The sequence below is a fragment of the Pistacia vera genome, unplaced genomic scaffold (assembly GCF_008641045.1).
Source record: "Pistacia vera cultivar Batoury unplaced genomic scaffold, PisVer_v2 Contig200, whole genome shotgun sequence".
Taxonomy (NCBI): Eukaryota; Viridiplantae; Streptophyta; class Magnoliopsida; order Sapindales; family Anacardiaceae; genus Pistacia; species Pistacia vera.
In genome coordinates this window covers 1389946-1404005 of record NW_022196003.1, presented here as the reverse complement: position 1 = coordinate 1404005, position 14060 = coordinate 1389946, and the positions used below count along the sequence as shown (strand labels likewise).

Genomic DNA, 14060 nt, shown 5'->3' with positions numbered 1-14060 from the left:
CTGATCTATGCCTTCTTAGTGAGCGTGGAAGAAGTGTCCAAGGCAGGCTGCCATCTGTTGCTTGTTTGTCGGATTAGGAATGTACTTGTCACTGGATTTGAGAGAATAAACCCTGGAATGAAAAGACAAAATCTCAAGCGAATTTTTCCATCCTACAGCCAGCCGAATAAGTGAACTAACGCCATCCAACCTAATCTAGCTCTTCGCATCCTTCAATACAAGATTTTGCCCTATCAAAAACTAAGCTAACAAGGAGTTTCCAGCAGAAATTCATTTGTTAATTCCTGAACTACAATAGATTCTCTCAGAAAAAATACAAATTATCCCTTCTGAATTAGTTTCTAGAAGTATATAATTAATAAGTTCTATTTCTTTTTCATGCAGGGGCATAGTATAACAGTTTAATTTTAAACAAATTGCGTACACCTTTACGTATGATGTCCCTAGTATATCATCTCCATGGGTTTATATCTCAAGACCTTGTGTTGCTAGCAAGGGACAGATATGACTTAATTACAGATAATTGAAAATCTGTTGTGATGGTGCAAATTACTTCTAACTTAATTAAAGCTTGAAAATACAAGGTCCCATTCGTCTATTTTCTTGGAGTGAAGATTCCATTACATTTCAAAGCTAACTCTTGAGGCTCCATAACTGCTATATTTCAGATGATATAAATTTGAGTTAGGATATTATATCTACAGAATGAACCCTCCACAGAATTTGAGGTTATCCTGCAGAATTGATCAGTAAGTTAACATGGTTTTGCAGTGGTGAAAAGCTGTGCACTAAAAGGTGACACAGTGATCAATCATAGAGTCAGTCAAGCTTGTATTTGCAGAGGCCTAGCCTGATCAGTGATATGACTGCAATAATGAGTCCCACCAAAGCAAGAAGCAAAACTGCAAAATTGAATGACAAATCACAATCAGGGAAAAAATTATTTACACTTAAGCTGATCATATATCAGATATCATATATCATACAAAAAGAATTCAGTCAATACTCATATATCATGCGCAATGGATGCAACAAATTGCTGATTGGCGTTTGATACAACGTACCAGCTATACAACAATAGAAAAAAATAACCAGGCGGTGTCTGACAATCCATGGAAGATTAACTTCGAGAGAACAATGCCTCCTCTGTTCTCCCACTTTGATACTGGCATCAGAATTTACAGTTTTCGCTTGAAGTTCTGATAATGACATATCTACACCTGTCACAGGAAATCCATTTATGTCCCGGACTACAATTTTCAGGGCCACTGGAGTGGCATTCCAGTCTATTTCAATGGTTCCAAAATTTGGAAGGCCTGTAAAAAATCCACAAACAAGATATAAAGTGTAAAGATCTCATGCAATCTTCTCACCAAAAGATTTTCAAAATAAACTGAACATGACAACATACCATATGTGCATGATCTGTGTCTGCAATGTCGGTCCATAACTCTCATTGTGTTTGGTGTCAACCATGCCAGAAATCTAACCATGAAATGTAATGGTGGTGGGACAACCTTTTCAACAGCTTGTGTAAGCCCACTTGAGGTAACGTCGTATAATGGATATTCAACAGCACAATCATACCGTGTAATTTCTCCAAAATGAACATCTCCACTGATAAAGAAGACTCCATCTCTCTGCACAAGGAAACAGAGAACGGTATCATAGATATTGATATCTGCAAAGCTTCCTTCAACTTTCCAGAACAGAACAGAGGAAGACACACAGACAAGCAAATGAACATATAAATAAAATAAGGAGGGCCATCCAGGAACTATCTGCTATTAATTGGAAATGCACACATCAGTAGTAATCACCTTACTATCTGCTATTACATTAAAAAGGTGATCCCTCTCCTTTGGAAAACGTCCCCAAGACTCCATATAGAACAATGGGCCAATAGTAGCAGAAAGATTTGATACAACCTGAATTGGGGGAAAGGTAATCACATAGTTGCAAAGTAAAACATATAACAAAGCTCGCATAACCTTTTAAATAAATCTAAACAACATGTAAAGCATAGTTATCCTAGGAAAAATAAGCATCACCAGGCATACCAACTTATTCTTAAGATACCACATGATTGTGTATAGCCAAATGAATCTCACATAATTAAATTACTAAAATTCATCACTTTATAATTTTTTTTCAATAAGAAAATCACTTTTTTAAGATGAGAAAACAGGTAGAAAACCACACAGAACCATAATATTTTAATCATTGATGAGCAGAAATAATGGTACTGCAATCTGCAGGGGTCAAGGAACATCTTCTAACAAGAATAACAGCAACGAAATATGTAACTACTAAACTTAAAAGCTGTACAATAAACTTCTGAAAACCTGAATAGAAGATCCGATTATGGTAATGGCGGAAGCTGGACCCTTCAACTCTTTTTTCAACCATGTCCATTGTGTACTTCCCAAGATACTTCCATCACTATTCAAAGGATCTCTGTGGTATCTAGTGTCCAAGAGGATTATCTGAACAAATTAATTAGCCCAATCAGAGCAAAGCACATATACGTCACTGAATACATGCAAAGCCAGTACTTATTAAGGTGGACATCAAAAAGTCAACTGGGTTAGAAAATACAAGGTCTACTCAAACTAGATTAAAGTAGTCTTAACATATCACAAAATCACATACCATTCAGATTCTACAGAAAAGAAAAAACCCACATTGAATTTGTCAGTATTTATTTTATTACCTTGATCTGTTTACCCACGGGGCCAAATGTATATGAAGTATACACGCCAGCTTGCTTGCGACTACAATATCAAAGCCACAGTAAGCTAATGGAAGCAATAATAGACAACCAAACGTGATCATCTCCTATTTTACTCATGATAACTCAATGGGGATCCTAATCAAAGGTCATACGATACAAAAACAATACAATACGAGTAAATAAATAGGGGACAATTAATTGCTTACCGTGGACTATCTTGAGGTTCATCTAAGAAATCAAGGAGAAGCCTCTGGTTACGCACTTTCTCAGGAAATTCTTTGCCGGCATCATTTAGTCCGTAATCATGGTCATCCCATGTACCAATTACCTAAAATAACAACTGTCAAGTCAGTAAACTCAGTAAAAAAACTGTCAACAAGAATTATCCAAAACTGTTACATGTAAAGCACCTTAGTAGTCTTACGAAGACGAGAATAATCAGGATTTTTCTTGATTATGTTGTATCTGGACTCCAGTTCCTCCTGGGAGGCAGGAACAAACCTTGGAACATTCTTCCAAGGGCCAACTGTCCTTTCTTTTCCAAGTAGTTTAAAAGCGCGTCTAATGTCTCCGTAAATATTGTCCCCCAGCCAAATGAAAACTTGTGGATCAAATTTGATAATTGCATTCCATATTGGCTGCGTTCAAGTACAAGTACATGTAATACAACCAAGCTAAACAGATAAGGACAAATTCGAAAGTAAAATAAATACTATAAGTCCAAAGAGAACAAACCTGAGGAGCGCTTTGGTTAGCACAGGATCCAAAAGCTATGCGAGATACCAGAACGTCTTCACCTTTGGAAGTAAAAGCATTGCCGCCACCGTACGCTAATTGTGTTCCGATCACCGCTCCAATAATCAAAACTGCCCACCTCCACCACCAACTCCACCTGCACCTCCACCTCCCGCTTGATATTATTTTATCTTTAAGTATCGTTTTCATATCATCGTCTAGGTATACACTGATGAAACTAAGCATTCTACTTGGAAATTCACGACGAGATGCTGAGGCTCTGCCTCTAGAAATTAGAAGAGTGATCAAGTCACATGCCCGTCACTTGCCAACTCTTGGCTGTAAATAATTAATTCTGCCTACAGAACTACGCATTACGCTGTCAATATTTATTTAACGACCGCACCGACTGAGTTTATTTTTCCTTTATAAAGTAAACTACATTTTCCCACCCAGGTTTTGGTCTAAAGACACTTTCCATCCAAAAAGTTTCAAAATACAACTTTATAACCCAAAATAAAAAATTGTTCATTAAATTTAACGAAAAAAGGGCATAATAGTCATTTTTACTTGCACTGAAAACTTAAACTGAGAAACTAAAAGAAAAATTTTTTAAAAAAAAAAAGGAATTAATAGCCGGAGTTTCTCGATCTACCATGTGTGGCTGGTAGGGGTGTTCAAAAGCGGTTTACCGGTTTTTCTAAACTGAACTGGTTTTTGGGTTCAGAAAAATTCCCAAACCGAAACCAAAATGGTTTGAGGGGTTTTTTTTGGATAAAACCTTTTTTTTTTAATTTTTTCCTAAATTAAATTGTAAACATAAACAATACAAATCCAAATAAAAATTAAACATTCATACATATACATTGACCACTACTAACAATCATTAAAATTTGATACAAATAAAAGTCTGAAATGAAATAAAAATAAAAGTCCATAATAAAACAACTAAATAACTAAATAAGTCCCAATGGAAAACAACAAAAGAAATTGTGCAAATACAACTCCATGAGTGGAAAGCGGAAACCAACATTAAGTCAATATGAGTAGATCTCCCAATTTCTGCCCAAATAAAAATTAAATGTTAGAAGTTTATAAAAATTAAATCATTTTTTTTTCATTGCCTACAATAACAAAACTGTTAAAGAAATCAAACCTCAATTAAATGCTACAAAACCTTCGATCATCAAGATGAATACGAGTAGTATTTCCCATTGTCGAAGACACAAATTCTACAAAAAATGGGTCATATAAATAATGGTTAAATTCAAAATACAATCCTAAATCCAATAAAGACAACATAATAACTATTAATTGAAACTAAAGCAAAAACTTTACTTGACTCAAGCTCTGCTATCTCTTCCAAACTGTCCTCAATCATGAATGGTTCATGTGTAGCCCGAATCCAATCTTGTGTACAAATAAAAGTCTCCATCATCTTAGGAGTGAGGGAGCTATGAAATGGATCTAATACACGACCCTCAGTGCTAAATACTGACTCAGATGCAACAGTAGAAACTGACATAACCAACACCTCTCGTGCTATCGAAGAGAGAACTGGATATCTATTTGAATTAACTTTCCACCAACTCAAGATATCAAACATCTTGTCCTTGTGATGCTGCTCACATTCATCCTCTAAATATTTATCTATCTCAGATTTGGTCACCATAACTTCCTTTCCAGCCATTGCCTTATCGTACATACAATACATTAATTCTTCAAGATCAACATTTACATCTTTAACATTAACTTGACTTGCTTGTTGAGATTGTTGACTGGATTGCCCACTTGGAGAAGCATAAATGAGCTTGTATTGGTCAAATAAAGAGTACAAAGTTGTATGCACTTTTATCTTCAAAAGTTTAGCATTAACATCATCATAGGAATTACTAATAACTCAATTCACATATCCTAACTTGAATCTAGGATCCAACACCACTGCAATGAATAACATTAAGTTGATGTTATCAATATTTGACCAATATTTATCATCTTTTCCTTCATTCTCCTAGCCATAGTACTTAAGCCAACATCATTATTTCTACACCATGTTGAAATTTGCATTCCAATGGCAAAGATCTCGCGTATGTATGCATTACCGATAACAAAAAGTGAGCCCGACACACGTAGAATAGCATCATAAAAAACTTTCAAAAAAGGTAACAAGTAACGGGCATACTCCAAATCACTAGGCGTAGGTAAATCCTTTGACTTTTCCCCTCTAGTAAGTTCATCTCTATACTTAATATCTTGGATTTCCAACAACTCAAATTCTTTTTGAAATTTTAAAGCCACATCCAACATTAAGTACATAGAGTTCTACTTTGTTTCTACATCAAGAACCAAAAGATTTTTTTGTTCAATCTTTTCTTGCTCTACACACTCCTTAAACCTTTGTAACCTCGCTGGAGAAGACCTCACACATCTCATTGCAAAGTGAATTCTAAAAATGGAGTCCTCAATGTCTTTTAACCCCTCTTTTACATTGAGACTCAATATATGTGCACAACACCTCATGTGCAGAAAGTCACTATTCAAAACACTACCCTTCCAACTTTCTAACCGATTATAGAGACATCTCATTCCAACATCATTAGAACTTGCATTGTCAACAGTAACAGTGAAAACCTCAGAAATACCCCAATCAAGCAAACACCTCTCAATTGCCTTGTCAATCAATAAACCTTTGTGACTAGCAATTGAACAAAAGTTTAAGATTTTTTTGTGTAATTTTCAATCATCATCAATGAAGTGAGTTGTCAAACACATATAGTTAAAGTTTTGGCAAGATGTCCATGTATCTGTGGTAAGACTTACTGTCTAACTAAACTTACTAAAAAATGCCTTCAACTTATTTCTCTCCTCAACATAAATATTAAAACAATCTATAGCCACAATAATACGAGAGAGATCTTGAAATAGAGGTTGTGCATCCCTCATTATATCGCGGAACCCCTCATGCTCTACATGCCTAAAGGGCAACTCATCAACAATGATCATTCTAGCTAGAGATCGTCTAAGCCTATCTGGATTGAATTTCCAAGTTGTAAGTAAAGATTGTGTGGAAGTGGTAGCAGTAGTGCTTGATTGGTCATGTGATTGTGTCTGTTGAAAAACTAAGATCATTTGTTTCTTATCCATCGCATTCAAAGGGTACTTTTTACATCGACTTAAATGATTCCGTAGACAACTAGTACCACCTTTACTTGGACATACAAGTACATTCCCACAATAATCACACGTTGATGTCCTATCATCCATATTCTCACAATGATTTACAGTAAAGTGATCCCACATGTCAGAAGTATTCTTTTGAGTATTAGAACTTACACGTTTGGGGACTCGTGGTGGTCTGGTCGTGGTCGTGGATTGGAATCCGTAGAAGGTTGTAGGGCTACCAATGAGTTTGGAGTTGGATTCCTACTAGTTGGTGTCTCAAAACTCTCATCAGTATTAGAATGGTCAACGGCCATGAGATTGGATTTGGACATATGCAACATCAACACGAAGAAATATGTGAACATGATTAAAACTAAAGACTAAGATAATAAATATATAAACAAATAAACAATCCAATCAAAGTATCTTACAGCCTCTTATCTCTATCTTAAAAAAAATGTAACTTATTTATTCAATTATGTAGATGAAAGACACATGCCCTTTAACTGAAAAAATGAATTTGAGTTTTCCCCCAAAACCAAAAACCAAGTTCCTGAATATATCATCATAATCTTCGGGTAGAAAAATGAAGAATAATAAAAAGTATGCAAAGTGAAGAAGAACCATCCTCCTTTATGTATCAACATAGAGTAAGGAAAGAAGAATCTTAAACAACACCTGCATTGTTCAAGAAGCAAACATCCAAAACTAAATAAAACACAATACAACCCCACATCAAATTCAACTAGTAGAAAGAAACAGCAACACAAGTGAACTTAACTAGATTAGCGATTCAAAGAACAAGCCTACACTAGATCTAAGACTGCAAGAAACAAAGCATAAAAGAGGCAACGTCAACATGTAAGAAAAAGTCCACATTCCTACAAAACAGCCATACTAATTTAACTCAGTTGAAGCAAACATTATAAAGTTTCTTAATTTTTTTCTTGGAAATAATTATAAAAAAAACAATAAAATTAACTAGAGTTAATATCATAAGAGCATCTACAATGGTACTCTTTATTTTAAAGAACATATTTTACATAAATAAAGAACATCTTTATTAATTTCTAAATATAAAGAACAAAATTTATATTCAAATCCAATAGACTCTTTAAATTAGACTTAATAAATAGGAGAGAGACTTAATATGAGAGAGAATTAATAATAAAATGCATAGAAACTTGTAATTTATTAAATAAAATTGGGATATAGTGAAATTTGACTCTCTAGATGTAGAGAGTCAACCTCACTCTTTAATTTATATTTAAAGAATAAAGAGTCTATTGGACTCTTGTTTTTATGGACAGACTCTTTATAATAAAGAGTTTGAGTCATATAAAGAGTCATTTGGAGATGCTCTAAAGATGAGATATTTATCACACATTCATATCATCAACCACTGAAAGAGTGAAAGTTGAGATAGAGTTGCTCCTAATACCTGATCGTTTGTGTGTCTCTGTGAGTGACTGAGTGTGACGAATCTAGAGAGAACTTAAAGAAGACGAAGCTAAAGAAGATTAGGGATGGAGCTACTCCTGCTTGCCGAAAAACTATAGAGAATGGAGCTTGTCTTGTTGCTGGAAGAAGACGACGAAGTTGTCGCCAGTTGGAAGAAGATGACGAAGCTGCTGAAGCTTGGAAGAAGACGACGAAGTTGTCGGAAGAAGACGACGAAGCTGCTGTGACGGTGGAGAGTTTTGAGAACTGAAAGTGAGAAGGGATATCGAGAATTTGGGTTGGGATTTTAGGTTGAGTGAATTTAGGGACTTAGTTTAGATTATTATTATTTTATTTAATATATAATATATTTTTTATTATTATTATTATTATTATATAACTGGTTCAAAAACTGGTTTCGGTTAACCCTTTTTTATTTTTTCCCAAACTGATAACCGAATCGAAAATCTGGTTTTTTAAATTTTTTGAACCGTAATCGAAATGTTTTTTTAGTTAACCAGTTTTTCGGTTTGGTTACTAATTTGGTTCGGTTTTTACATTTTTTTGAACGCCCTTAGTGGCTGGATTGGGGTTGGTGTGGCCAATGGCCCAATGTAGCCATGCATGGGCGGGTTAGGAAATGCCTTGCACGACTGACGTGGCCAGATCAAGACTGTCCCTTTCATGACCGATGTTTTCATGAATAGTAAGCCAAGGAAAAAATCTAAAAACGTTCAGTCAAAACCCAGAATTATATCCAACAATTTAACCTGAATTGATCTTCTTTTTCTTTATCTCCTTTCATACATACAAATCACCTTCAATTTTTCTTCCTCCACATTCAATACAAACAAACATCTAATCCAACCAAACAAAGACTATAGATCTATATCACCATGAATTTCATTACAAGACAAACAATCCACAATCATCTACAATTAAAATATCAAACCCATAACCGCTCACAAAAATGATTTTGGGTTTTATAAGGGTAAATTGATTTCGGTTGTGTACTGTAAGGGGTTGGGGCTAAGAGTAGATTTGTAGATGAGGAAGAAGGAGAGAACGGGTTGGAGCTTTGGAGGTTAAGGTTTGGGTTTTTTATTATTTTAATTTTTCACTTTTCCTTTAGTTTTTATTTTTAATATTAATTTATTTAATAATGATTTATAAGGGTAAAAGAGTTATTTCAATGGTCAAATCCGGTGAAATGGAAATTTGAATAGACGGAGAGTAGCAGTGGATGGTAAAATTATAATTTGAAACTTTTTGGATGGGCAATAGGGGTAGGCACATATGGGTACCTGCCCAAAATCAAAGGGACCGGAACCGATCGGTTCCTTTGATTTGAAACCAAAACCCGAACCATCGGTTCCAGTTCCTGAAAACTTGGAACCGGAACATAGTTTCCAGTTCTGGGTACGTAAAAAATATTACCCCCTATTTTCTAAAAAATGATAAATAAACCCTTATAAAATTACAATTACACCCCTAACAATTAAGTGCAAAACATTAAATAATATTTTTTTTATATATTTACTTGATGTTTGATGCTTAATTATAAGTATTTAATTGTTTATTTTCACTGATAATAAATATTTAAAAGTTATTATTTAACGTAAATGTCTTAATATATATTAATTTTTTAATCAAATAATAAGTGAAACTTAAATATTAATAAGAATATTTTGAAAAACTTATCTTTTAATGAAAATTAATAAGATTTTTGATACTAAGATAAAAAAACCAATTTTTTCTTATATATTTATATGATATGTAAAATGTCAAAAAACCTCCCCCATATGCAAAATATTAAAAAAAACCCTCTATTTTTTAATATTATATCAATTTAGTCCTAGTTCCGGTTCCAGTTCCTTTGATTTGGAATCGAAACCGGAACCGCATAGTATCAATTCCAATTTTTTGGAACCGAAACCTACCCTATTATGGCTGGTTCTGAGTAGGAACCGAAACCGACACCCAGGTACCCATTGGTTCCGGTTCTACCCTAAAATTTTACCCACCCTTATGGGCAAGTGTCATTAGGCCAAACCTTGGGTGGGACAAAATCGTTTACTCTTCTTTATAATATTAAAAAATAAAGCATCGAGAATTGTCCACTATGCCCTCAAAAATCCGATAATTATTTTTGTTTATTTATTTTACTATTATATTTTTAGTTGAATGCCTTAATTTATGTCAAAATCAATTTGCACAAAATCTATATAATATAGAGAAGAGCAAACGACTTGTTCCCACCCAAGGTTAAGTGCAATACCCAGTTCTCACCCCTGGTTTCATAAATTCCATTTTCTCACTCTTAAATTAACAGAAAAATGTTGAATGAAACGGTGAAAGGGTAAAATAGTCTTTGAACCGACACCACAGCCTTCCCACTCTTGTCCCTCCCTCATTTCTCTCCCAGATCTAGCTAACATCACCCTACCACTGTCGCCTCGTCTTTTTCTTCTTCTTCTCCTCTTCTCCTTCTTCATCTCTTCCTCCTACTTTCTTTCTTCTTCCCTCTTCTTCACTCTTCTCACTTCTCAGAATAGGCTCCGCAGCAGCTGGATTTGGCCAGCGTAAGGCCATCACGCTGTGGCCAGTTTGGCCACATCGTGATGGCCTTATGGCGACCAAAATCCAATAGCCTCCACCTACTATAAGGATACTACGCTGCTGACCTTTGCCTTTCTAGCCATTTTGCTTCGTCACGGACGACCATTTCCACAACTGCCGTCGCTGCAGCTGTGTTTTTTAAAATTGTTGGTTGTTGGATTTTTGTGGGAGATTGAGGACAGATTTAGGGTTTAGGGTATTTTTGAAGTTTTCTACGACTACCCCCAAGTGTTCGAGAAATGTCCAAGGGATTTGCTTTTTGTAGGGAGAAGGGCTACTATGCGATTGGGTTTCACAGATGTAGTTGGCTGGTGTGATCGGATAAGAGTGTTCGTGCAAAGCTGGGTGGTGATGGTGATGGTGATTGTGGTTGATTTTTGGGTGGCTTTGTGGCTGAGTTTGTGGTGGTGACTAGGTGCTTGAAATCAAAAGTCAAGGGTAGTATAGTAATAATATACTTTTAGCTATTAAATTCATTAACAATGTTAATTTAAGGATGGGAATTGGAATTTATGAAACTACGGGTGGGATCTTTACTTGTTGCTTAACCTTGGGTGGGAACATGTCGTTTACTCTATAGAGAATCGCAAGGTGGGCAAACTGCAACCACGGATGGCCCCGACAATTCAAACGCACACATTTTAGTCCAGGGCCGGCCCACTGGAATACAAATGTGCGGGTGTGGCGTAGGCGTTAGACTTACAACTATTGTAACAAACTTACTAATCCTTCCAGCAGTTTCGTATATTGGGCTGCCTTTGGTAATTTCCGCTATGCAAAGCTCAGCTTTGTTTTCAGGTGTAATCTCAAAGCCACCTTCGGTTCGGATAAAAGCACTGTTCACAGCCAATCCGGGCACCCTCAGTGACAATTCAATGGCTGCTTCTGGTACTGCTCCTAAATGGGCGCAGAAGACCATTACTCTGCCTCCCCATCACCGAGGCTGTCATCTTATTACTCCTAAGGTAAGTTCACCAACTTTCAACCCTAACCATCTCTTTTTATTTTTTATTTTTCATTTTAATTAAAGTATACAGCACTTTGGTTTCACGGGAATCAGATAGTGAAAGAAATTGGGAAAGACTTGTCTGAATTTAAATGCGGCCTCGCACATCTCTTCCGTAAGTCATTTAATTTATTTATTTATTTCAGTTGAGGCCTGCGTAATTTAGACTTTAGCTATTCAATTTCTACTTTTTATTGGTTGGAAATTTTATCTTTTGTGGTTAATTTAACATTTCAGTGCACCACACAAGTGCTTCTCTTACCATTAATGAGAATTACGACTCTGATGTTCGGGATGACACCGAGACCTTCCTCAATAAAATAGTTCCAGAGGTTGATTTGCTTTCATCTAAACGTTTCCGATTTTGTAGCATGCTTCATCTTACTCATCAGTGATGGATTGGTTTTATGTTTTTTTTTTTTTTTTAGGGGAGATCTGCTCCGTGGAAGCATACTCTGGAAGGTTTGTCTGGGCTTTATTTTTGTTTCAATTTACTAGACGCTCTCTTGCTTGGATTTTAATTTTAACTCGTTCCTGTCTTTTGGGAGTATCTCTCCTGGTACATTACATTTTGGGACAAATTATGTGGCAGATAATCACAAATATAACTGCAACTTGAAAGACAAGATATCGGATCAATTGGTGTTGGAAGAAAACTTTATAGCAATTTTGCAATGAAAAAGGAATTCTCTTGATTATGAAATGATCTCAAATATGATTTTGGAAAGAAGTCATGTGTTCTTACAGTCCCTGTTTAGTCATATTACTCTCTTGTTGAACTCCTCAGTATATCCTTGTTTTTACTCTCTTTTGTGAAGGTGCTGTAGTTATACCCACTATAATGCCAACTTTTCCTTAGAAGCATATCCTGCATGAAATCTGGCTTAAAATTTTATCTTCATCACAAGTCACTGTCAATTAGTGGTATTTCTAGTTTTAATCTGGGTGAATTCTAAACATATTGAACTAATGAGTTCAAACATAATGATGTGAACTGTATTGAAGGGTTATATTTAGTAAAACAGTTGCTTAACCCTTGTTCCATATGAATGATATGAACTTCCCGGTCATCCATAAGTTTGCCCAAGTGCTGATGTTGGATCTGTGTAACTTCTGCAGGCCCAGATGACATGCCAGCACACATCAAATCATCAATGTTTGGCTGCTCACTAACGTGCGAATGTCCCACCTTTGTTACTACTGTTTTTTTGCTCTAAAATTTTAATGCTTGATTGCCATTTACCTGGTCCTTATTCTTGTGCAGGATTCCCATCACCGATGGAAAGCTGAATATGGGAACTTGGCAGGTGTGATAGAATTGTGTAGTTGTCTTTGGTTTCAGACTTTTTTTTTCTGTTGAGAGGAAAATTTTTGTGTTGATAATGTGTCTTAAAATCCATCAACATGTTTTATAGAAATGCATGGCTCATCAACTTAGTTTGAGACCTGCATCTTAAAAAAATCCTTGGATCTTCAATCGTTGGATCCTAAATAATTAGGTCGCAGGAACCAAGAATAAGCTATTGTGTATTTATGCATCATAATGAAGTGATTCCAGTTTTTTTGGATAATAATCAAATATATGGTTAGATAGAAGAGTTGGGAAAAAAACACCAAATTATAGAAGAGATGGCACGATCACAAAGTAATAGAACAAGCCACCAAGTTAATTCAATTAAGAATGTCTCAATAATTGCCTTTTTCTTTCACAAAACCAGAATTTATTTCACATGAATTAGCAAAATGTTAGCCAAGCTGGAACAGTGTAAAGTTGAGATCTAATATCTGGATTACCGTTCTGGTATTTAGATGTTTAATTTATTATACTTGGCATGTTAAATATTTATAAAAATAATCATTTTCCAACCGTGTTGTGGTCATTTCCTGCTTAAAATGTCCAGGTGCACCATGGACACCGGATACCCTGTTACTGTTGCTATGTAGCTATAATGTATTTGAGAACAATTTGCTGCATATTTTTTATTATTTGCCAACTTGATATCTTGAATCTAATTTTGTTTCTTTTGATGTTTAAGGGAATATGGCTATGTGAGCATCGTGATGTCCCCACTGCTCGCAAAGTTGTAGTCACCCTTAATGGAATATGAGAAGATAGATATGGAGGTTTTGTATTTCTTTTGTTCCATATATGTTTGTAACAGAACTAAATTTAGAAAGACCAAGCGTCTGTTTTACTTGTTAATGTGATGTTACGGCAATAATTCTCAGATTTGGTACTTTAATAAGTTTAAAATATTTAAATTTTGTGGCAATGATATCTGAAAAGTTCTAATAGCGTGAAATTCTATTGAAAATCAAAATTTTGATGTGAAGACTTGCGGGCTCTAATTCTGGGTTTCTGCT

The 14060-nt window shown here is 35.3% G+C and overlaps 2 protein-coding genes across 3 annotated transcripts; one reads left to right on the top strand and one right to left on the bottom strand.

Annotated features, from left to right (window-relative positions):
• Positions 1-8: 8 nt before the first annotated feature.
• On the bottom strand, positions 9-3784 carry LOC116128605. Its single transcript, XM_031414353.1, has 9 exons — positions 3470-3784; positions 3145-3372; positions 2941-3062; positions 2714-2774; positions 2346-2486; positions 1821-1928; positions 1412-1640; positions 1065-1316; positions 9-902 (listed from the first exon to the last, which is right to left on the bottom strand). Exons 1-9 carry the CDS (start codon positions 3713-3715, stop codon positions 820-822), a joined length of 1470 nt encoding a protein of 489 aa, XP_031270213.1. The 5' UTR covers positions 3716-3784; the 3' UTR covers positions 9-819.
• A 7584-nt stretch (positions 3785-11368) lies between these two features.
• LOC116128660 (UPF0047 protein C4A8.02c-like) lies at positions 11369-13991 on the top strand. Of its 2 annotated transcripts, XM_031414421.1 has the most exons (8): positions 11369-11655; positions 11751-11811; positions 11934-12028; positions 12125-12158; positions 12816-12870; positions 12961-13003; positions 13733-13827; positions 13865-13969. In XM_031414421.1, the coding sequence occupies exons 1-7, from the start codon at positions 11464-11466 to the stop codon at positions 13802-13804; spliced, it is 552 nt and encodes a 183-aa protein (XP_031270281.1). In that variant the 5' UTR covers positions 11369-11463; the 3' UTR covers positions 13805-13827; positions 13865-13969. The 2 variants fall into 2 exon arrangements, with proteins under 2 accessions (XP_031270281.1, XP_031270280.1); XM_031414420.1 differs by having other exon boundaries at positions 11370-11655; positions 13733-13991.
• Positions 13992-14060: the final 69 nt, after the last annotated feature.

What these genes read in the sequence shown, in the direction of transcription:
- LOC116128605 (XM_031414353.1), bottom strand. Translation starts at nt 3,715, where the DNA reads ATGCTTAGTTTCATCAGTGTATACCTAGACGATGATATGAAAACGATA. An exon ending in CCGTGGGTAAACAGATCAAG is followed by an intron (nt 2,487 to 2,713) that starts GTAATAAAATAA and finishes TAATTTGTTCAG; the next exon opens with ATAATCCTCTTGGACACTAG. An exon ending in TAATCGGATCTTCTATTCAG is followed by an intron (nt 1,929 to 2,345) that starts GTTTTCAGAAGT and finishes CCCCCAATTCAG; the next exon opens with GTTGTATCAAATCTTTCTGC.
- LOC116128660 (XM_031414420.1), top strand. Translation starts at nt 11,464, where the DNA reads ATGCAAAGCTCAGCTTTGTTTTCAGGTGTAATCTCAAAGCCACCTTCG. An exon ending in GTGGAAGCATACTCTGGAAG is followed by an intron (nt 12,159 to 12,815) that starts GTTTGTCTGGGC and finishes TAACTTCTGCAG; the next exon opens with GCCCAGATGACATGCCAGCA. An exon ending in ATGTTTGGCTGCTCACTAAC is followed by an intron (nt 12,871 to 12,960) that starts GTGCGAATGTCC and finishes ATTCTTGTGCAG; the next exon opens with GATTCCCATCACCGATGGAA.